Source organism: Lactuca sativa, chromosome 4, assembly GCF_002870075.4.
Source record: "Lactuca sativa cultivar Salinas chromosome 4, Lsat_Salinas_v11, whole genome shotgun sequence".
Taxonomy (NCBI): Eukaryota; Viridiplantae; Streptophyta; class Magnoliopsida; order Asterales; family Asteraceae; genus Lactuca; species Lactuca sativa.
Genome location: NC_056626.2, coordinates 68163368 through 68187013, shown reverse-complemented (window position 1 = coordinate 68187013; position 23646 = coordinate 68163368). Strand labels below are relative to the sequence as shown.

Sequence of the window (23646 nt, the reverse complement as noted above, 5' to 3'; positions counted from 1 at the left end):
TTCGGGCTTACAGTTGTTGATTTTGTTTCAGGTATTTCTGATGATCGTGGGAAGGCGAAGGCGTGATCATACACGTCCTTATGTTTTATGTTTTCAAGATTTGATTTTGGGATACTCTGACACTAAACTATTTTGAAAACAAGTTTTGTAATAGTTGTTAGTTTTTTAATGTTTTAAAAGGTTTAAATTTGGCATGATTTTTATGGGTGTTACTATGGAAGTCAAAAAGACGCGGTGTAACGACCCGTTCCCGGTACGTTAATTCATTGGTAATTGTTGTGAGTTTTGCAAGAGGGACTCGGCGAGTTCATAGCCTGACTCGCCGAGTAGGGTCGCGGCTGCGAGCACGCGTGAGCCGGGGACTCGGCGAGTCCATATCCTGGACTCGGCGAGTCCATCCGTCTGGGTGAAACCCTAAATCCCCGGGTTGCCCACTATTTAAACCACCTTATAGCCCCATTCTCGCCTCCCTCACCCTGTGAACACTGTGAGAAAGAACCCTAATCCACCCTTGTGTGAGCTAAGTGTTTTGTGCCATTTTGTGAAGGTGTGAAGAAGGAGAAGAAGAAAGAAGCAAGGAGAAGAGTTGGAGTGCAAAGATCCAAGGGCAAATCTGAGTTATTTGAGGTATTTTCGGAGTTCCCTCTTGTTATATGCTTTAAACTTCCATTAGGGCTCTCCTAAGAGCTAGTAGATGCTTGTTCCAAGCCTTATGTTTGCATGAATGCCTTAATAAGTCGGGATATCTTTAGATCTGAATGATGGGGTGTTGTAGAGCCCAGATCTACTGTCTTTTTGGAGTTACTTTGCATATTAATCATAGATCTACCCATTTTATGCATCCTTTAGCCTTATTTCCCTTATTCATGAGGTTGTGCACGTAAAGTTGGAAACTTTACGTGGTAAATCAGCTTAATGGACTCAGATCTATCAATTGTATGTGTTGGATTCAAACAAAATCGAGTAAAAATCAGTTGCATGGCGGCAACTCGGCAAGTCGGGAAGAACGACTCGGCGAGTTGGGTCGCGAGTTCCCGAGTCCTTCATTTTGGTCAGTGTCGAGTGAATCCAGTGGGTTAGAGAGCGGACTCAGCGAGTTGAGGGTAGACTCAGTGATGGAGGGACTCGGCGAGTTGTTCATACAACTCGGCGAGTCCAAGACAATCTTCTTAGGATCATGAACAACTCGTCGAGTTTGTTCATACGGCTCGGCGAGTCGGATGAAGATTGTCTGAGTTCTTGGATCAAGAGGGTACTCGTCGAGTCGATGCCTCACTCGACGAGTAGCAGCGTGTAGAACTGAGAAGTGAGAGTAGGACTCGACGAGTTGGGTGACCCAACTCGGCGAGTCAGCCCAAAGAGAGTTGACTTTGATCTGGGGTAAAAGAGTCATTTTACCCAGTGCAGTGTTTAGTATTTGATTGAGTATGTTTATGGTCTTGTAGCCGGGGAGATACCGGAGCAGCAGCAGTTAGCCCTCAGAGCTATTCACTCAGCAGCCAGTTCACGAGGTGAGTCTCCCTTCAGTAGGATCGGGTCTACGGCCACAATGCCGGCCCGTGTAGTTATCAGTAGTCTGGTCTTTAGTTTGATGTAGTAGCTAGTTGGCTTGACGTCTTTGAGATTCAAGCGTATTTGTGTTATGTGTTCCGGACTTCGGTCCGATGCAGTCAGTTCCGGGCTTCGGTCTGATGCAGTCAGTTCCGGACTTTGGTCCGATGCAGTTAGTTCCGGACTTCGGTCCGATGCAGTCAGTTCCGGACTTTGGTCCGATGCAGTCAGTTCCGAACTCCGGTCCGATGCAGTCAGTTCCGGACTCCGGTCCGATGCAGTTAGTTCCGGACTTTGGTCCGATGCAGGGGACAAGGTCCCGGTCAGTTCCGGACTTCGGTCCGATGCAGCTAGTTCCAGACCTCGGTCTGATGCAGTGGGCCAGGCCCAGTATGTGATTTATATGTATTGTATGGTATGTGGTAGTTTGGGGGAGCTCACTAAGCTTCGTGCTTACAGTTTCAGTTTTGTTTCAGGTACTTCCGCTTGTAGAGAGGGGAGCTCGGGATGATGGCATCGCACACACCACAGCTTCAGCTTTTATCCTGGGAGTTGATTGGTTCTTGATTTTTACATACATGGATATGATACAGTTTTCCGCATAGTGTTTTTATTATGATTTTGAGATACATCATGTATGGTTTATGATATGACACTCAGATTATGGTTTTTGGTTATGTTGAAAAACGAAATTTTTGGGTCGTATTTTTGGGTCGTTTCAAGTTGGTATCAGAGCCCTGGTTTGAGGGATTCGGATACACTTCCGGGTGTATCTGAACTCAAACTAAGGGGAAATAAAAAGATTTTTAAAAGGAAAATGTTTTCTAAAAGAATTTTGAAAGCAATTAGAAAGAAAGAAATAAAAAAAAAAAAAAAAAAAAACAAGATAAGGGTGTGGTGCATGCGATCAGCCGAGCTCAAGTAAGTACTCCCAAATTACCCATACAAGTTATTTGTTCAGTTTCAGTTTAATAGAACAACGTGCTAGTATAGGACTAAGGATCTAGGAGGATGCCTTATGTGCCTGCTTTATGTGTTACATCCTTATGAGTATTGCATGCTAGTAATGAGTAGACAGCAGTAGGATAGCCTGTTTAGGTTATGCCTGATAGTATGAGCTTAGCACTGTATGCTAGATCAGTTTCTCGTTTGAGAATAGTTCTGCCTGAGTATGTTTCCTTGTTCCGAATGCTGCTTGCTTCGTGCTTTGTGGGAGTTCTGAGTGATGGAAGTTAGCCATTAGGTGAACACGTTACACCACATGTGATCAGGATTGAATAATCCCAGAGTACTGGAACTGGCCCTATTGCGCAGCTCTTGTTTGAGTCCAACCGTTATAGGGACGGGTCTTTTACTTGAAGGATTATCTGATCTTTGTCACATGTGATGGTGTTCAAGTGATGGTTAATTAGCATTATAAGGAGACCTGCAGCAGCTGAGGACTAGTTGAGTGGAGTTTGAGGTTTCCCTGGGGCAAGCCTAGGATGAGAGTAGCAGAGATCAGTAGTAGTAGAAGTGACTTGGTGGAGTCAGGGCAGTTCTTGAAGAAAGTACGGATAGATGTGGAAGGTAGTATGGGCCCGTACTACTGGAAGCAGAGGATCCGTACTCGAATCAAGAAAGGCTGAGACAAGACCAGGAAGCTAGTTGTAGTATCAATGATCCCTCAAGATATTTCTGTTTTCTGATGTGGTTGTGATGTGTTTCAGAATGGTGGTTCTGCGTTCGAGACCAGCAGCCGGCAGCGGAGGTGCCGGGGAGGGATCAGGTTCAGGTTCGGGGGATGAGCGCATGGATGAGCAGACCCGAGAGTTTCTTTCTTCGGAGATTACGCGCATCATTATAGAGCAGACTCCTGTGATCTTCGGTTCGATCAAGGAGGGGATTCTAGAGCTGATGGATGAGAGATTGGGCACTTTCCGTGCCGAGGTGGCGGCCATGATGGGGTCGCGCACCCTTACCTTCAGGGAGTTCAGGGCATGTGGAGCTCCGGACTATCATGGGGCGCGAGACCCCATAGCGAGCAGCAGATGGTTGGCGGATGTGGCCAATGCTTTCCGCACTAGCAGATGTCCCGAGGGGGACAAGGTCAGATTGGCGTCCTGTCTTCTGAAGGACAGGGCACGAGATTGGTGGGAGGAGGTCGGGCATGCCATTGGGGACGATGCAGCATTGGACGCCATGACCTGGGCTGATTTCTCTACCAGGTTCAGGGCGGAGTTTGCACCGGTCATTGAGGTGCAACAGCTAGCTAGGGAGTTTCAGGACCTCACCCAGACTACAGAGACAGTGGCGGAGATCACCGCCAAGTTCAGGGAGAGGGCTCTTCTCGTTCCTCAGTATGTAGCTGATGAGGAAATGAAGAAGGCCCGTTATCATGAGATGTTGCGGAGCGATATCCGCCAGTTTGTGAGCCGGTCCAGCTGTAAAACGCTAGAAGATATGATTGCTAGAGCTCGGGAGAGGGAGATTGATCTTGAGATGGAGAAGAAGAGGAAACCGGAGGCGGTTTCGGGTTCAGGCGGTTCGGGCAAAAAGCCCAAGGTTTCGGATCACAGATCTAGGAGTCAGCAGAGCCACGGTCGATGTGGCAAGTGTGGGAGATTGCACGAGGGAGCGTGCAAGGCAGGGAGTTCCGGCTGCTACAAGTGCGGTCGGGTTGGGCATTTGAGTAGGGATTGTACGGCCCCTGCTACTGCCGTCGCAGCATCAGATCTGATTTGCTTTCAGTGCAATCAGAGGGGACATAAAAAGTCCCAGTGTCCGAGTTTAGCTTCAGCGGGGAAGGTGGCTGCACCTGCCCCTGCTACTTTGAGGATTACAGATGGCCGGCAGGGCCGAGCTGATGCGCCAGTGGCGAAGAGTAGGGCGTTTCAGATGACAGCAGAGGAGGCGCGAGCGACTCCTGATGTGGTGACGGGTATGTATCTTCCCTTTTATCTATTTATTATTATTGATTAAATGTTGCTTATGATGGAATGTTTTATTCAGGGTCGTTCTCTGTGAACGACATTTCTGCTTTGGTATTATTCGATTCGGGGGCTACCCGATCATTCGTATCTCTTGCGCTTAGCAAGAGGTTCAGTAGAGCTCTAGGGGAGCTGGATTGTCCATTAGAGGTTGAGATAGCGGATGATAGGACCGTGAGGGTCGGCAGAGTGCATAGAGGGTGTTCTCTTCAGTTATTTGATGAGCAGTTTTCAGTGGATCTGGTACCTATTCCCCTGCGAGGGAATAAGGTTATTGTGGGTATGGATTGGCTAAGCCCCAATGGGGCGGTGATTGATTGTGAGCTTCAGCTAGTGAGGGTTCGCACTCCCAGTGGGGGAGAGTTGGTGATTCAGGGCGAGAGGCCACAGCGAGGACCGACCTTCTGTTCTGCCGCAAGGGCGAGGCGCTATGTTCAGCAAGGTTGCGCCGGTTTTGTAGCTTATGTTTTGGATGCCCGGGTGAAGGGCAAGTCGACAGTGGATGATGTTCCTGTTGTTCGAGACTACCCGGACGTGTTTCCCGAGGATTTGCCGGGGATACCTCCTGAGAGACAGGTTGAGTTCAGGATCGACCTCATTCCTGGTGCGGCTCCGATAGCCAAGGCACCGTATCGACTAGCTCCCCCTGAGATGCAGGAGTTGTCTACACAGCTGCAGGAGCTGTTAGACAAGGGTTTCATTCGGCCGAGCAGTTCGCCTTGGGGAGCGCCGATCCTGTTTGTGAGAAAGAAGGATGGGTCGCATCGTATGTGTATTGACTATCGGGAGCTGAATAAGGTAACGGTGAAGAACCGTTACCCACTCCCGAGGATAGATGATTTGTTTGATCAGCTTCAGGGAGCGTCTTGGTTCTCCAAGATCGATCTACGCTCCGGATATCATCAGATGCGGGTTAGAGATGAGGATGTACAGAAGACTGCTTTCAGGACCAGGTATGGTCATTACGAGTTTGTGGTGATGCCATTTGGGCTCACCAATGCTCCAGCCGCGTTCATGGATCTCATGAACCGCGTGTGTAGGCCGATGCTGGATCGGTTAGTGATAGTGTTCATAGATGACATCTTGGTGTATTCCAAGACGCAGGAGCAGCACGAGGAGCACCTGCGGGAGGTGCTAGAGGTTTTGAGGAGGGAGAGACTTTTCGCAAAGTTCTCCAAATGTGAGTTCTGGTTGCGCGAGGTGCAGTTCCTTGGTCACCTCGTCAACCAGAAGGGTATTCTGGTAGATCCGGCCAAGATAGAGGCCGTGATGCAGTGGGAGGTCCCGAAGTCTCCATCTGAGATTCGGAGCTTCCTAGGGTTGGCAGGGTATTATCGGAGATTTATTCAGGATTTCTCCAAGATAGCAGTGCCGCTCACCCGACTGACCAAGAAGTCAGTGGTATTTCGTTGGGGTCCGGAGCAGCAGACAGCATTCGAGACCCTCAGGCAGAGATTGTGCGAGGCTCCGATCCTTACCTTGCCAGAGGGAGTAGAGGACTTTGTAGTCTATTGTGATGCCTCGATCACAGGTTTGGGAGCAGTGCTGATGCAGCGAGGCCATGTGATAGCTTATGCCTCGAGACAGTTGAAGCCTCACGAGGCTAATTATCCTACCCATGATTTGGAGCTGGGGGCAGTTGTGTTTGCCCTCAAGATTTGGAGGCATTACCTTTATGGGGTCCGTTGTACTATATACACGGATCATAAGAGTTTGAGGTATCTTATGGATCAGCCGAGTCTGAATATGAGGCAGAGGAGGTGGTTGGATGTGCTAAAGGATTACGACTGTGAGATCCTTTATCATCCAGGGAAGGCTAACGTGGTGGCCGACGCCCTAAGCCGCAAGGTGTCAGCGGCCCCGATCAGGGATCTGTGTATGAGGATGACAGTGATCACTCCACTGTTGGAGCGGATCAAGGAGGCTCAGATGGAGGGCCTCAAGGAGGAGAGGCAGAAGTGTGAGAGGATAGTGGGCCGAGTAGCTTCATTTGATTACGACAGTCGGGGTTTGTTGACGCTTCATGGTAGGGTATGGGTACCGTACTGGGGTGGGGTACGGCAGGTATTGATGGACGAGGCTCATAAGTCTCGATTTTCTATCCACCCAGGAGCGACGAAGATGTACCGAGATCTTCGACCCGATTATTGGTGGCCCTGCATGAAGCAGGACGTCGCCTGGTACGTCGAGAGATGCCTGACCTGCCGGAAGGTCAAGGTGGAGCACCAGAGACCTCACGGCAGGATGCAGCCGTTAGACATTCCCGTGTGGAAATGGGAGGACATTACCATGGATTTTGTCACCAAGCTTCCCCGGACCGCACGTGGGGTGGATTCGATATGGGTAGTAGTGGATCGGTTGACGAAGAGTGCCCAATTTATCCCGATCCAGGAGAGTATATCGGCGGAGAAGTTAGCCGATATTTATGTGCGTGAGATTGTGGCACGTCATGGGGTGCCGGTATCAGTGGTGTCTGACCGAGATGTCCGTTTCACATCCAGATTTTGGAAGCGGTTCCACGACGAGATGGGTACTCGTCTCCATTTCAGCACCGCTTTCCACCCTCAGACAGACGGGCAGAGCGAGAAGACGATTCAGACTCTAGAGGATATGCTCAGGGCATGTGTCCTAGATTTCGGTGGCAGTTGGGATACGTATCCTCCGTTAGCGGAATTCTCGTATAACAACAGTTACCATGCGAGCATTGACCGACCTCCCTTTGAGATGCTGTATGGGAGGAAGTGTAGGACCCCGATTTGTTGGGGCGAGGTCGGTCAGAGGGTCATCGGGAGCACGGAGGTGGTGCTCAAGACGACTGAGTTGATCCAGCAGGTCCGTAGGAGACTGCAGACTGCTCAGAGTCGGCAGAAGAGCTACGCCGATAGGAGGCGTTCGGACTTGGAGTTCCAGGTGGGGGATATGGTCATTCTGAAAGTCTCACCTTGGAAGGGTGTCATCAGGTTCCGGAAGAGGGGCAAGTTGGGCCCCAGATTTATTGGTCCTTTCAGGGTTTTGGCCCGGGTGGGTCGGGTTGCTTATCGGTTAGATCTTCCTGAAGAGCTTAGTCAGATCCACAACACTTTCCATGTGTCTCAGTTGAGGAAGTGTTTGGTGGATGAATCAGCAGTCGTTCCCCTAGAGGATATTCAGGTTGATAGTAGCCTGAATTATATTGAGAGACCGGTCGCAATTCTAGACCGGAAGACCAAGACCTTGAGGAACAAGGAAATTCAGTTAGTAAAGGTGCAGTGGCAGCACCGGAAGGGGTCTGAGTGGACGTGGGAGGCTGAGGAGGAGATGAGAGAGCACTACCCAGAGTTGTTTGCAGATCCAGCCGTAGCAGACTTCGAGGACGAAGTCTGAGACAAGTGGGGGAGAATTGTAACGACCCGTTCCCGGTATGTTAATTCATTGGTAATTGTTGTGAGTTTTGCAAGAGGGACTCGGCGAGTTCATAGCCTGACTCGCCGAGTAGGGTCGCGGCTGCGAGCACGCGTGAGCCGGGGACTCGGCGAGTCCATCCGTCTGGGTGAAACCCTAAATCCCCGGGTTGCCCACTATTTAAACCACCTTATAGCCCCATTCTCGCCTCCCTCACCCTGTGAACACTGTGAGAAAGAACCCTAATCCACCCTTGTGTGAGCTAAGTGTTTTGTGCCATTTTGTGAAGGTGTGAAGAAGGAGAAGAAGAAAGAAGCAAGGAGAAGAGTTGGAGTGCAAAGATCCAAGGGCAAATCTGAGTTATTTGAGGTATTTTCGGAGTTCCCTCTTGTTATATGCTTTAAACTTCCATTAGGGCTCTCCTAAGAGCTAGTAGATGCTTGTTCCAAGCCTTATGTTTGCATGAATGCCTTAATAAGTCGGGATATCTTTAGATCTGAATGATGGGGTGTTGTAGAGCCTAGATCTACTGTCTTTTTGGAGTTACTTTGCATATTAATCATAGATCTACCCATTTTATGCATCCTTTAGCCTTATTTCCCTTATTCATGAGGTTGTGCACGTAAAGTTGGAAACTTTACGTGGTAAATCAGCTTAATGGACTCAGATCTATCAATTGTATGTGTTGGATTCAAACAAAATCGAGTAAAAATCAGTTGCATGGCGGCAACTCGGCGAGTCGGGAAGAACGACTCGGCGAGTTGGGTCGCGAGTTCCCGAGTCCTTCATTTTGGTCAGTGTCGAGTGAATCCAGTGGGTTAGAGAGCGGACTCAGCGAGTTGAGGGTAGACTCAGTGATGGAGGGACTCGGCGAGTTGTTCATACAACTCGGCGAGTCCAAGACAATCTTCTTAGGATCATGAACAACTCGTCGAGTTTGTTCATACGGCTCGGCGAGTCGGATGAAGATTGTCTGAGTTCTTGGATCAAGAGGGTACTCGTCGAGTCGATGCCTCACTCGACGAGTAGCAGCGTGTAGAACTGAGAAGTGAGAGTAGGACTCGGCGAGTTGGGTGACCCAACTCGGCGAGTCAGCCCAAAGAGAGTTGACTTTGATCTGGGGTAAAAGAGTCATTTTACCCAGTGCAGTGTTTAGTATTTGATTGAGTATGTTTATGGTCTTGTAGCCGGGGAGATACCGGAGCAGCAGCAGTTAGCCCTCAGAGCTATTCACTCAGCAGCCAGTTCACGAGGTGAGTCTCCCTTCAGTAGGATCGGGTCTACGGCCACAATGCCGGCCCGTGTAGTTATCAGTAGTCTGGTCTTTAGTTTGATGTAGTAGCTAGTTGGCTTGACGTCTTTGTGATTCAAGCGTATTTGTGTTATGTGTTCCGGACTTCGGTCCAATGCAGTCAGTTCCGGACTTCGGTCCGATGCAGTCAGTTCCGGACTTCGGTCCGGTGCAGTCAGTTCCGGACTCCGGTCCGATGCAGTCAGTTCCGGACTCCGGTCCGATGCAGTTAGTTCCGGACTTTGGTCCGATACAGGGGACAAGGTCCCGGTCAGTTCCGGACTTCGGTCCGATGCAGCTAGTTCCAGACTTTGGTCCGATGCAAGGGACAAGGTCCCGGTCAGTTCCGGACTTCGGTCCGATGCATAGTTCCAGACCTCGGTCTGATGCAGTGGGCCAGGCCCAGTATGTGATTTATATGTATTGTATGGTATGTGGTAGTTTGGGGGAGCTCACTAAGCTTCATGCTTACAGTTTCAGTTTTGTTTCAGGTACTTCCGCTTGTAGAGAGAGGAGCTCGGGATGATGGCATCGCACACACCACAACTTCAGCTTTTATCCTGGGAGTTGATTGGTTCTTGATTTTTACATACATGGATATGATACAGTTTTCCGCATAGTGTTTTTATTATGATTTTGAGATACATCATGTATGGTTTATGATATGACACTCAGATTATGGTTTTTGGTTATGTTGAAAAACGAAATTTTTGGGTCGTATTTTTGGGTCGTTTCACGCGGGTTTTTTTAAAGCTTGTCCGGTTCGGTTTCCAATTCCAAAAATCAACAAAAATATAGTATTCGTCCCGGCCCGACCGGTTCCATCGGGTTCCGGTTCCGGTACTAGTTCCGGTTGGTTCCCCAATCCATATGCTCATCCTTAATCTAAAAAGTAAAACTGTTGAAGAATCCATTCATGTTAAATTTGATGAACAGTTTCTTCAGAAATCAATCTTATTATATTCACCCTCCATTTACAAAAGCCCAAAACCAGGGTCGATCTTATGGGAGTTCAGGATGTGCCAATGAACAAGCCTATACTTTTTTCAGGGCCCATATATTTATCTATATGTAATACTAGCTATATTCATTTAGCGCCCAGATCTTTTAGATTAATCAATTCGGAAACGGAACACCAAACAAGCAGGAATTTGAATTGACGATTCATTTCTTGTTCATTCACGTGAAAAATAAATAAATGATATCGATCGGTGTTGTCTTCAAACTATGCGTCGATTCACATCCGGAAAGAACGTTCTTGTCTACCTGATAGTGTTAGACAATTTATTGATTCACGTCCAACAAAGATTTTGTCGATTCACACAACTCGTTCACCAGAGAATGTTCTTGTTTAATTATTTATTGCAGATCTTTGTTAGACAAACACATTTCATATTCTAGAGCAACATGGAATCCAATAAAGGTATGCATTCATAACTCATTATTTAATCTTCATTCTAGTGTGACTATTTCAAAGCTCGTTGATTTGCTTATTCATCTTTTTTGGCAGGATTTTCGGTTGTGTAATGTGTTAAAGGTCTTCCATTTTTTGCATGTGGTTGCCTATGGGGGCGTGTTGTGGTTCTTTCTATTTGTTGCATGATCTGTTTTGTTTCATTGTCCAAATGAAAACTTGGGGGGTTTTAGGTCCTAGGGTAAGTGCATGTACCCGTTGGTGTTGTCTTTATTTTGTTTTTTGTACTATATCATCATGCCAGCTTCCTGTTGGCATTCTTATGTTAATAAAAAGTTTTGTTCAAAAGAACAAAAATTATTATTCAAACACACAAATCAAAAGTAGCATAACCAATAAGAAGAATTCAATGCTTCTTTTTATTTTGCAGTTGTCCTTGAGTACCTTGCTTGCTAATGTAATTTTTCTCTAATATCCTTGTTTAATGATGATGGGATTACAATACGTTTGATCAAAAGTGACATATGAGATTTTGTATATTGAAGTTAATTTACCTATTTATGTTTTCCAGTTACATATAAAGATTTGAATTAAAACAAAGGATATAAAAGCTTAAATATGGTGTTTCTTGGTTCGAGATATGATCTGAATTACTAGTAAATGGAACATCTTCTAATCTTGATTTTGTTGTTTGTAGGCACATAAGCGGTGGAGTTGGCTGGAAATGCTATACAAGTGAAATAAAATATTTCCAAGGCATTTTGGGTTAGCCATTAGAAATCATGAAGACCTTGGGCAGTTATTTTTTATGCAACATATATAAGTTAGTATGTTGACTCGACTGTATAATAACATGTAGGAGCGGTGCACCCGGATTATATTAGCAATTTTAATCCATTTTTACGATTTCTATAACTTATTTTGGTGCTTGTTTTGACCAAGTTACACATACAAAATCTCGAATTGCGTTGGATCTCCGATTCTTTTGATTCCGATTTCTTTCTTCTTTTCATCTCAGTTACAATTCTCAATTCATATTTCATCTTCTTTCATTACGATTCAATTTTTTCATTCAATTCGTCGTTCATCTTTGATTTTCACTGTTCATCTTCTTTCTCATTCAAGAATGTCGATCCCTGAGCAAAATAGTCAGAATTCCAATCAAAATTTGGATTCTAACAATGATCCTTATTTTCTACATCATGTCCTGGAACTGTTTTAGTTTCTCAGATTCTCACCGGAGAAAACTATGGCGCTTGGAGTAGAGCAATGATTATTGCTTTATCTGTGAAAAACAAGCTCGATTTCATTGATGAACCATTACACAAACACCTGCAACTGAAGTAGATCGTTTCAAATCATGGACGCGAAGCAATAACATCGTGATCTCATGGATTCTTAATTCCATTTCAAAAGAGATATCGGCCTCAGTGATTTATCTCAAGACTGCGAATTGAAAGACATTTGGAAAGAACTCAAAAAAAGGTTCCAACAGCGCAATGGTCCACGGATCTTTCAAATCAAAGGAGAAATCATGATCATCAATCAAGGCAATGATACTGTAAGTGTCTATTTCACTAAATTGAAGATCCTATGGGAAGAATTAGCTAATTATGATGTTCATTGTACGTGTAGTTTATGCATTTGTGGTGGAGCTAAGGAAGTAGAACAAACTATGAAATTTCTAATGGGGTGATTTTCCCCAAATTTGAGGTCACATTTTACTTATGGATCCAATTCCAAAAGTAAATCACATTTTCTCATTGATCATTCAAGATGAAAGGCAACTAAGCATTAATTAATATCAATCAAATGTCACAAGCAACAATGACATTCAATATTAGAGATGGAGGTGGAGACAATAACAGATCAAAATCATACAATTCCAACCATGTTCATAAGTAAGCAAAAGGTCTATAATACTAGAGTTAAATTACCTAATCAGATGCTCATTCAAGTACATTTTATGTGTAATATACAACTCAATGGCAATCTGATATTAAAGGATGTTTTATATGTGCCCCAATTTGAATTGAATATCATCTCTGTCACATCTTTGACTCAAGATAAAAGAACTATGGTTGGACTTTATTATGATCATGCTATCATACAGCAGATGAGCAGCAACAAGATAGATGATTGGCAAGGGTAGTTTGAAAGAAGGATTGTATGTGTTGGATAATGGCTTGATCAATGCTTCCATCAACAACATTTCCTTACAACAATGGCATCAAAGATTTGGACATCCCTCAAATAAGAAACTGAAGCTGCTTAGTCATGAGTTGTCATCACATGATAAACATGTATGTTTGATTTGTCCTTTAGCAAAGCAAAAACGTTCTACTTTTGTATCACATAATCATTTTGCTACCAAATCTTTTCATCTGATTCATTGTGACATATGGGGTCTTTATCACATTGACTCTAACCAAGGGCATAGATATATTTGATAAAACACAAATCAGAATTGCAAGCTATCATACCTAAGTTCTTTGCTATGGTTGAAAATCAATTTGATGCAAAAATCAAGATGTTTAGGTCTGATCATGCAAAAGAATTGAAGTTTCTTGAGTTTTTCAATGAAAAAGGGGTACTTCACCAATTTTCTTGAGTCCAAACACCACAACAGAAATCTGTTGTGGAAAGAAAACATCAATATTTATTAAATGTTGCCCATCCCCTATTTCTTCAATCGAAAGTGCCTTCTAAATATTGGACTGAATGTGTGTTGTGTGCCCACATTTTTGATAAATCGAACACCTTTCAAGGTTCTCGATGATATTTATCCATTTGAAAAATTATATGGTCAAAAACCAGATTATTCTACATTCAGAACTTTTGGATGTTTTGCCGTTGCATCCACTTTGAAAGCTTCAAGAACCAAATTTGATCCAAGAGCCTCAACTTGCATTTTTTTTGGATATCCAATTGGCATAAAAGGGTATAAATTGCTTGATTTGACCATTCTGCCGCAAATTTGATCCCAAAGGCTATACAATTTCACAGAAAAATGATCATTCTGCCCCTCTGGTTTGTAGACTAAAGAAATCTTGTTATGGTATTCATCAAGCTTCCAGACAATGGTACTCCAAATTTTTTTCATTACTCTTTAGTCAAGGATGCACTCTATCAAAAGCTGATTATTCTTTGTTCTACAAAGGATCTGGTTCTTATGTTGCATTATTGGTGTATGTTGATGATATAGTAATTATCGGGGCTTCAGTTGATGGCATCAACAAACTCAAACAAAGTCTGAGTCAACAATTCAAACTAAAATATTTCGAAATCTCAAATTATTTTTGTGTCTTGAAATTGCGAGATCCGAAACTGGGAATTTTATTTGTCAACGGAAATATGCTCTGGAACTACTTGAAGATACTGGATTTTTGGCTTCCAGTCCAGTCTCTTATCCTATGGACCCCAAGCTTAAAACTTCTAACTTTCAAGGTGCACCAATCTGTGATCCATCACAATATAGACGATTAATTGGAAGACTTTTATATTTGACAATCACAAGACCAGATATTGCCTATGCAGTCAATTGATTAAGTCGATATGTTACTAATCCCAAGCAACCACATTTACCAGTTGTTCATCATCTTTTATGATTCATCAAACAAAATCCTAGTCTTCCTAGGAGATTCTTTGATTTCATGGAAATCTAAGAAACAAATGAATGTATCCGGATCTTCAATAGAAGCAGAGTATCGTGCCATTGTTGTTCTTACTAGTGAACTTATATGGCTCAGACATCTTCTACATGATTTTGGTGTCACACCTTCTTCTTCATCATTGATCTTTTGTGATAATAATTCTGCCATACAACTAGCCAACAATCCACCTTTCACGAACGTACTAAACATATAGAAATTTACTGCCATTTCATTCGTGACAAGGTGATTGATAACACTATTGGCCTTATGCCTATTCATACTCAATCTCAGTTGGTTGATATTCTAACCAAACCATTGCCAAGATCAAAGCTTTTGCCCATTATATCCAAGATGGTACTTAAAACAATTTTTACGGCTCCATCTTAAGGGGGATGATGGAGTTAAGTTATTTAACGGAAAATCCTTTTTCGGTTAAGTCTGTTAAAAGTTTATGTTAGTACAATTACCTGTTAGAAAAGTTAGTTATTTAGTTACAATTTGTTAGGCTTATGTCAGAAGAAAAGGCTAAGGTGTTGTTTGTTTTTTCGAAGCGAAAATTCATAAAGTCTGCGGACCACCTCTGCAATCAGCAGAAGAGGTGGAACAAACGGCTGCAGTCTATAATAAGAAGCATGTTTGTTTTTTAACATCTGCAGTAAACTGAAATTTAAATAAACTAATTTTATAAACTGAAAATAGTTCTCAACACCGAAATTTAATAATTCTAGTTTTAAAACATTGAAATAATAATAAAAAGAACATGTAAAAAAACAAAAATATAAAACTTTTTTTTTAAAAAAAAAACTTTAAAAAATGTAAAAGAAGCTAATAGTTTTATTCTAGAAAAAAAAACTAATTTTAAAAAACATTAAAAAAGAAAATAATAAAAAAATTAAGAAAGTATTGCAAACATTGTCTACAAAGTTCGTAAAAAATTACACACGTTAAAAAAGATGCAACTGAAATTGAAAATATTATTAATAAAACGGTAAAAAAAATTAAAAAAATCATGTTAAAAAAATCGTGGAAATTATGAAAATAAATTGTGTCACATCCGTAAATAAAAATTTAAGAAAATCAAAGTTTAAAAAAAAAAATAAAAAAAAAGTTATACAAAAATTCTTAAAAAAACACTTAGAAAAAATAAAAGTTGAAGAGGTTAGAAGAGGCAAGTCAAGTGATGCGTCACGCAGCACACGCGCAGAGGTTTTGTAGTCTGAAGTCTTCCAAAAAACAAACTGCTGCGAGAGGGAAAGTGTTGCGCGTGTGCTGCGCCGCGCAACAATAAGTAGTTTGAAGAGGTTTTTATAGAAAAACAAACAGCATCTTAGTGTAATTGTTGTATATAATCTTTGTAATTAGCTTTCTTTGGAATTCGACTGAAAGAAAATGTTCCGCATTCATCATTTCTCAAAAAGAGGTTACATGGAAAGAGAAAAAAAAATCCGCCAACTACCAATTCACACATATTCACCAAATTCAGCCATCACTTCCCCACATCTCTATAAAATAAGTCTTTTGTCTTAAACTGCTCGAATTGTTTCTACCCTTTAATTTATTTCGGTATGCCCGAATTGTTCTAGATAAATTTCGACATATACTTCATGTACGTTCGAAGTACAAAGCTTGAAGAAGAAAAGAAAAAACAATTAAATAAAATTATAAAAAAAATAACAATTAGAAATGAAAGTTAAGATGCTGTATTGAGACATAGAAATTAAGTATTTTATTTGTTGAACCAATAAGAAAGTAGTAACACACTTTCAAGCAACTACTTTGATTTCTTTCCTTTCGTTGCTTTAACAGGAGGAGCTTGGAAAGGGATAAATTTTTTCCCACCCATAAACGGCTGTAACACTTGAGGCACTTCAACACCATCTTCCCTTTGGTAATTCTCAAGAATGCAACAGATAGTCCTCTCTGTTGCTGTGAGTGTAGAATTCAATAAATGGTAGTATTGCTTTGTTTGTTCATTGCTCTGCACAACTCAAAATCAACAGTACACCACTTAATAATATTGAAATAAAACAAATGCAATTCAATAATGGAAAAAAGAAAATCCAACCTTTTTCTCCCCAAATCTGATCTCCAACTTTCTCGATTGGTAATCAGTGCAATTTGAACAAGACACAAGTTCTCTGTAAGTGCTGGATGCAGGGAACCATGCTTCCAAGTCATACTTCTTTGCTGCAGCATCATTTAGTGCACCAGAGACAATAGAGACTACACGATAAGGTAATTTCAACTGCAATATAAAATTTACATACAATAGATGTTAGTCAAAAATATTTGCATCTATATATGGTGAAAAAAATAAATACCATTTGATAAAACTCCTCAGAGTTTTTTATCATCTCTTCAAGCATGTCCCACGATTGATTTCCATTTGGGCTGGTGATGCAGAACTGTTCAACTTTCTGAAACTCATGAACACGGAAGAGTCCACGAGTGTCATGACCATGTGAGCCAGCTTCTTTCCGGAAGCAAGATGAATATCCAGCATATCTGATAATTTTTTCAACATCAATCAGCAAAAAAGAGAATATGGGAGGATGTTTCTTTTTTACTTAATGGGCTTAACTTATCAGGTTAAGCACTTAATACATAGATGTTTCTTTTTTACTTAATGGGTTTAAGCCAAAAGTATGAGAATGTTTCTTTCCCTTTCAACTCCTCTCACATTGTGAAAATTGCTTTTACAAATATAAGTGTAAAATGGGTATTAAAGTAACCTTATTGGTAGCTGTTGTGGATGAATCCATTTATCTATGTTATAAGCACAAAGTGGTTGTTCAGCAGTAGCAATCAGATACTTATCGTCTCCCTCACCTGTTACCTAAAAAAAAAAAGAATAAAACTGTGACCTTGAATATTTTCCACACGCTATTACCTTGTAAAGTTCTTCGTTAAATTGGGTTAATTGAGGGCACTTTTCCATTATATCATGCACCATAAAGAATGGAGTTTTAATCGACTTAAAACCCCTTTTCACAAGAAAAATACAACCAAACTTTATAAGAGCATGATTTAGATGCAAACCAGCACCTTTCAAACAATACCCTCTACCACCAGCAACCTTAACACCTAGAATAAATAAAGCTGCATTAACCCTGCATTTTTATCGATTGAATAATTTGTAATATAATTACCTTTTTCTAGATCAGCAATTCCAAGAAGCTCCACAAGCTCGACATGATTTTTTAGTTTTGGCTCCGTTCTTTTCTCTCCCCATGTCCGGACAACAACATTATTTGCCTAAATATATCATTAGTAAATAAGAGGTGATGAATGTTGTGAACTACCAATGTATTTAAAGAAAAAAATAATGTGATTAATGTCCACCTCATCATTGCTAACAGGAACTGAATCATGCACACGATTTCCAGCCTTGCTCAATTTTGAACATAATGCTGAACGGGCTTCCTGAACCTCTACAACTTTCTTTGCAATTAGGTCCTTGGTTTCCTCTTCCCCGGCCTTTAAAAGAATCAATTTCGCAACTTAGTTGTTATATATAATATAAATTCATCAAGCTAATGGAAGACAAGATTTTCCAGTTCAACATGAAATGATTAAAAAAAAACTTACAGTCCTGTGCAAGTCTTGATGCAACTGTGTGAGCTCAGTTTGACCTGCATATGAAAAATATAAAGAATGAAACAAATGGTTGTATCATGCATTCTGAGTTATGTAATAATACAAACACAAAGATCAATCAAAATGAAGCTTACGTTGTCGCCACTCCTTGTCAAAATGAATAATTTCATCACCAATTTCTACATTTTTAAACCTGCGGCGTTGAGATTCGCGTATAATTTCTGGGTTGGTGCCCTTTTCCTCCCAAAATAGATTTATGTCCAACATGCTTTCTCCTTCTTTCTTTCCTTCTGGTATGATGATGACATTGTTTAAGAGTTAAAAAAAATAGATATGTGCACCAAACCAACAGATAAAATCAAACACCAAAGATGCATCCCTAAACTTGTGACCTCACAAAATCATCAGAAGTTTTATAACATCACAGAATCAGGACTTTGAGGTTTATAAAATTAGAAAACAATAATTATATATAATCTAATGTATACTAAAAAAGAAATCGATGGAAGAGGGACTGAGTCTGAGTACCTGTGGGATGAACAAAACTTCTGTTCTGAGTCTGAGTAGCTTTTGTTTCTTTATCAGAAGGAGGAGCTTGAAAAGCCATGAACGTCTTTCCACCCATATATGGCTGTAACACTTTGGGCACTTCAACACCATCCTCCCTTTGGTAATTCTCAAGAATGCAACACATGGTTTTCTCTGCTTCTGTGAGTGTGCAATTCAATAAATGGCAGTATTGCTTCATTTGTTCATTGCTCTGCAAAACCAACTCAAAATCAACACACCATGCACCACTTAATAATAAAATACGATTCAAAAAAAAAACAACCGTTTTCTGCCCAAATTTGATCTCCAACTTTCTCGACTGGTAATCAGTGCAGTTTGAACACGACAACAATTGTCTGTAATTATTAGAAGCAGGAAACCATGCTTCCAAATCATACGTCTTTGCTGCAGCGTTATTTAGGGCACCAGAGACTACAGACACTATATGATATGGCAATTTCAACTGCAGCACAAAATTTGCGTAAGATTAAATATTTAATTAAAAATACTTGTGTGTGTCTATGGTGAAAAAATAATTACCATTTGATAAAACTCCTCAGAGTTTTTTATCATCTCCTCATGCATGTCCCATGAGTCATTGCCATTTGGGCTGGTGATGCACAGCTGTTCAACTTTCTCACACTGAGAAGGATCGAATATTCCATCTGAGCCAGCATTTTTCCGGAAACAAGTTGAATATCCCACCTGTCTGATAATTTTTTCAACATTAATACAATGTTTTTTTTGTTTACTTAATGGGCTTAACTTAACAGGTTAAGCACTTAACCGGGACAACTACGTATGGATGTTTCTTTTTTACTTAATGAGTTAAGCCAAAAACCACAGCTTAATGTATTCAGACACCAACCCTTTAATTACCTATTCTATGTACTTAAAAATTAAGACCATAAAAAGGGTAATAAAGTAAACCTTATTGGTAGCTCTGTTGGATGAACCCGGCCATCTATGTTATAAGCACAAAGTGGTTGTGCAGTGGTACCAATCAGATACTTATCCTCACCCTCACCTGTCACCTACTAAAAAAACAAGAATAAAACTGTAACCTTGAATATTTTCCACAAAATTGAAAGCGTATTGTATTGCTATTACCTTGTAAAGTTCTTTATCAAAATGGACTGAATGAGTGCACTTTCCCATTATATTTTCCGTCATAAACGATGGAGTTTGTAATGATGTGAAACCCCTTTCCTCCAGAAAATCAAGACCAAACTTTATAAGAGCTAGATTTAGATGCAAACCATCGCCTAACAAACAAAAACCACCCTTGCCAGCTATCTTAGCACCTAAATATAAATAAATAAATAAATAAAGAGGCAGTAGACCTGTAATTTCTGCAATCATATAAACTGTAATATAATTAATACCATTTTCTAGATCAGCAATTCCAAGAAGTTCCATAAGCTCGACATGATTTTTTAGTTTTGGCTCCGTTCTTTTCACTCCCCATGTCCGGACAACAACATTATTTGCCTAAATTTATCATAGTAAATAAGAGGTGATGAATGTTAATTATGAGCTACTAATCTATTTAAAGAAACAAATAATTAATGTCCACCTTGTCATTGCTAACAGGAACTGAATCATGCACAAGGTTCCCAACCATGCTCAATTTTGAATATAATGCTGCACGGGCCTCCTGAACCTTAGCACCTTTCTTTGCAATTGAGTCCTTGATTTCCTCTGTATTTTTAATCTTGGAACTTGCATCTTCCCCGGCCTTCAAAAGAAACAAATTTTGGAATTTGGTGTTATATATACTATAAGTTTGTTATGCTAATGGAAGACAAGATTTTCAATATATAACATGTGACCATGTGAAAAAAACAAAGGACTTACAATGCTAAGTTTAGCCACTTCTTTGTTGATATTGTTAAAGACTTTGAGCAGCTGCTCATGCTTATATTGACCTGCAAGTCAAAATATAAAAATAGTTGTGCATACATTGTAAATCCTGCTTCCTGTGTTATGTAATATAAAGTTACAAACACAAAGATTAATCAAAATGAAGCTTACGTTTTCGCAACTTCTTGTCAAGATGAATAATTTCATCAACAATCTCTACATCTGCAAACCGTTGACGTTGAGATTCGCGTATAATTTCCGGGTTGTTGCCCTTTTCCTCCCTAAATCGATTTATGTCCAACATGCTTTCTCCTTCTTTCTTTCCTTCTGGTATGATGATGACATGGTTAAAAAAAAAAAAAAAGATATGTGCACCAAAGACCAAACCCACAGATAAAATCAAATACCAAAGATGCATCGCTATAATGGAAACAAAAACAGTTTATGTAATTTGTAGTGGCTCAACTTCGTTCTGACTTTGACCACCCATCAACAACACAAACAACCATTATATCATTAAATAATAAAAGTCGATTGAGAACTAGAAACAAACAGATCTCTAAATACCAAAATCAGTTTTATATATCAAACCCCACAGATGGTATTCCTCCCAAGACAGTGCATACGTATAGCACACTCAGTTCAGAAAAATCAAGGAAGAAACATGCTATATATGTGTGTGTGTATACGTATGGAATTTAAGAGGCTAGCAACCAACAATCAAAGAGTGATACTTACAGGTACGATTCTATCAAATGCCGTGCACACAAGTTTCTAGGCTCGGCTTTTATAGGCTAAGGGGTTAAATTGGAGTAGTATTGGTCGGGATTGCTTGGGGATGAAGGGTACGACTTACGAGGCATACAGTCTTCAAGCATTGCCAATATTGCCCCCTGAACTCGTATCCCATTAATTTATGGGCGCTGATTCTTCATTTGATTAAGCCAATGAAATTAAAAATGGAATTACAAGTATACCCTTATTAAGATATATAGGAGATTTTATTTCCACTTAGTTGTTTAGGAGGTCTTTGGTTTAGCTTTTGAAAAAGCAAAAGTCTTTTTAGAAAAAGTTGTAAAAAATCAAATTTATGTGACTTTTTTAAAAAGTTTATTTTCCTTCTATCCAAAAGTAGTTTTTAAAAAATCTTTTGCTTTTATCAAACATCTTTTAGTTTTTTATTTTTTCCTAAAAATTAAAAGATGTTTAAAAAGATAAAACAAACCACCTCTTAATTCGCTCTTCTTCGTAATGCAATTATACCAAAAAATAAGGAGTTGACATTTTATATCCCCCATCTTCTTTTTCCTTTGAGGTATTGTCATTTTATAACCCTCATCTTTTTTTTTCTTTGCTCTTCCTTTATTGTTTACACCAATATTTTTTTTTTTACAATAAATCCATCATCTTAATATATATATATATATATATATATATATATATATATATATATATATATATATATATATATATATTTGCCATTATTTACACCACCAAGTATTTTAAAGAGGTTATAAACATATTAATCAGATAAAACTATTACACAACCAACCACTTACTAGAAAAAAAATAACTGAATTCTAATGTGTGATACCCTTCAAAATTTAAGTTTGTGGAATCGTCACAAACACTAAAATCTGTTCAATCACTTGGTTTAAAAGTGTATCCAACTTTCTCAATTAACCGGTTTCGGCTTAAAATCGGTAAAAATAAAATCAATTTTTGGTTTTTAAAATATCTGATTCCTAACTGCCGGTTCAATTTTCTAAATACCTGTTTGAACAAAACCGGTTTGGTTTTTTCTTATAGTTTTAAGAAACCAATTCACTTTGTACACCTCTACAGATGAGCACTTTGAATACTTAATATGCATTCGTTTGCAATTTTTTATTGGATAATATTTTATTATGACTTGATATACTTTAGTTTGAAGTTATTCTATTTTTTCTATTAAATGATTAATTGTGTAATAAGTTTATCTATATAAAATCATTCAAAAAAGTTAGTTGTGTGGAGAATTACCAAAGAAAAAATAAATATTAAGATGGGGATTCATTGTCAAAACATAAGAGAAATGGTGGTGAAGACAACAAAGAAAAAAAAACAATTGGAGAAAAGGTATAAATTCTCAATATTTTATTTTTGAGTATAATTGACATAACAAGAAACAGCCTAAGAATTAAAATTCACCGTATATAAGTATGGGTATAATTGTCATTAGACGTTTAAATTTAGTGGATTAATAAAACTCTTCCGTGGAAGAATCATTGCCCTTAATTTAAAGTTATTTCACCAGACCAAAATGTTTTATCATAATTTCCTTTTATTTCCCAACATTTGTTTTGAATCCTATTAACTTTTTTAAATAATTTTTTTAATCTTATTTATTTATTTGTAACTAAGCCTTTATATATATTTCTAAATATCTAATTATTCTGCTTATTTATCAATTTTTTTTAATTTAAAACTTCAAATTCCTTTTAATTAAATTAAATACTATTATCCGTTTTTTAATTAATAAAATGCTGTGGTAGATGTATACAATCATAATTTCCTTTTATTTCTCAACATTTGTTTTGAATCCCTATTAACTTTTTTAAATAAACTCTTTTAATCTTATTTATTTATTTATTACTAAGCTTATATATATATATATATATATATATATATATATATATATATATATATATATATGGAAAAGTGAATATACCCTTATGGAAAAATGAACTTGAAATTGTAGAGATTTAGGCCTGCAAATATAATGTCTTAAGACAGAAATTTCTCTGGTATAGATCTATCTACAGGATAGGACAATCTATTCAAGATATGATCTTATTGAATCTATCGAAATTTTCTATGTTCCCTTCGTCTACAACAAATTACAAATTCGAAATCATAGAGATCACCCATTTAACAAGTCCTTTACTGAGGCTTTTGAGAATTGTTAGTGGGAAAAAGAGACCAGGAATGGGGTATGTTTGTGCAGGGGTATATCGCGCAAAAGAAGCAATCTAGAAAGAACTTATAATAAGAAAGATTAACTTTTTTTTCCTTACATTTGCTGATAGAAAATCTTGAAGTTTTCTAAACTTTTGCTTTTTAGGTTCTACTAATAACCGATAAATTCTTGTGCGGATTTTAAGCTATTTGCTGTGTATTCCAATATCTAATGAACCAAAACTAAACAATCGAAGAAAGGATAAGGTATTTAACCAGTTGAGTTTGATTTTAAGACTTTAAGTCGTGTTCTAAGTTCTAAGCCAATCAAAGTTCCAAACTCAAATACTCAATGTAGACAATCTTGGTGTATCCGTGTATAATTCACAACAGTTATAATTATATGAACTGGAACTATTATTGATATGATTTTGCTACTGC

At 39.6% G+C, this 23646-nt stretch overlaps 2 protein-coding genes across 2 annotated transcripts; both read right to left on the bottom strand.

The window, feature by feature from the left end:
- Positions 1 to 16030: 16030 nt before the first annotated feature.
- Positions 16031 to 17021, bottom strand: LOC122197465 (serine--tRNA ligase, cytoplasmic). The gene is made up of 4 exons (XM_042901611.1): positions 16960 to 17021; positions 16581 to 16764; positions 16325 to 16504; positions 16031 to 16237 (listed from the first exon to the last, which is right to left on the bottom strand). Exons 1-4 carry the CDS (start codon positions 17019 to 17021, stop codon positions 16031 to 16033), a joined length of 633 nt encoding a protein of 210 aa, XP_042757545.1.
- LOC111906982 (serine--tRNA ligase) lies at positions 16777 to 20686 on the bottom strand. The gene is made up of 14 exons (XM_052770898.1): positions 20440 to 20686; positions 20263 to 20333; positions 19982 to 20143; positions 19791 to 19896; positions 19516 to 19709; positions 19336 to 19439; positions 18946 to 19114; positions 18689 to 18868; positions 18385 to 18616; positions 17991 to 18146; positions 17848 to 17891; positions 17602 to 17736; positions 17409 to 17514; positions 16777 to 17095 (listed from the first exon to the last, which is right to left on the bottom strand). Exons 1-14 carry the CDS (start codon positions 20684 to 20686, stop codon positions 17085 to 17087), a joined length of 1917 nt encoding a protein of 638 aa, XP_052626858.1. The 3' UTR covers positions 16777 to 17084.
- Between the last annotated feature and the right edge of the window lie 2960 nt (positions 20687 to 23646).

Bases quoted from the DNA above. Each gene is read 5' to 3' on its own strand.
- LOC122197465 (XM_042901611.1), bottom strand. From the start codon at position 17,021: ATGGATTCATCCACAACAGCTACCAATAAGGTTACTTTAATACCCATT. The intron at 16,765-16,959 runs GTAAAAGCAATT...AAAAATTATCAG, and splicing joins CCCATTTTACACTTATATTT to ATATGCTGGATATTCATCTT. The intron at 16,238-16,324 runs GTTGGATTTTCT...TGAGTTGTGCAG, and splicing joins TCAGATTTGGGGAGAAAAAG to AGCAATGAACAAACAAAGCA.
- LOC111906982 (XM_052770898.1), bottom strand. From the start codon at position 20,686: ATGCATCTTTGGTATTTGATTTTATCTGTGGGTTTGGTCTTTGGTGCA. The intron at 18,147-18,384 runs GTACTCAGACTC...TCATCATACCAG, and splicing joins AAGTTTTGTTCATCCCACAG to AAGGAAAGAAAGAAGGAGAA. The intron at 17,515-17,601 runs GTGGACATTAAT...TGATATATTTAG, and splicing joins TTCCTGTTAGCAATGATGAG to GCAAATAATGTTGTTGTCCG.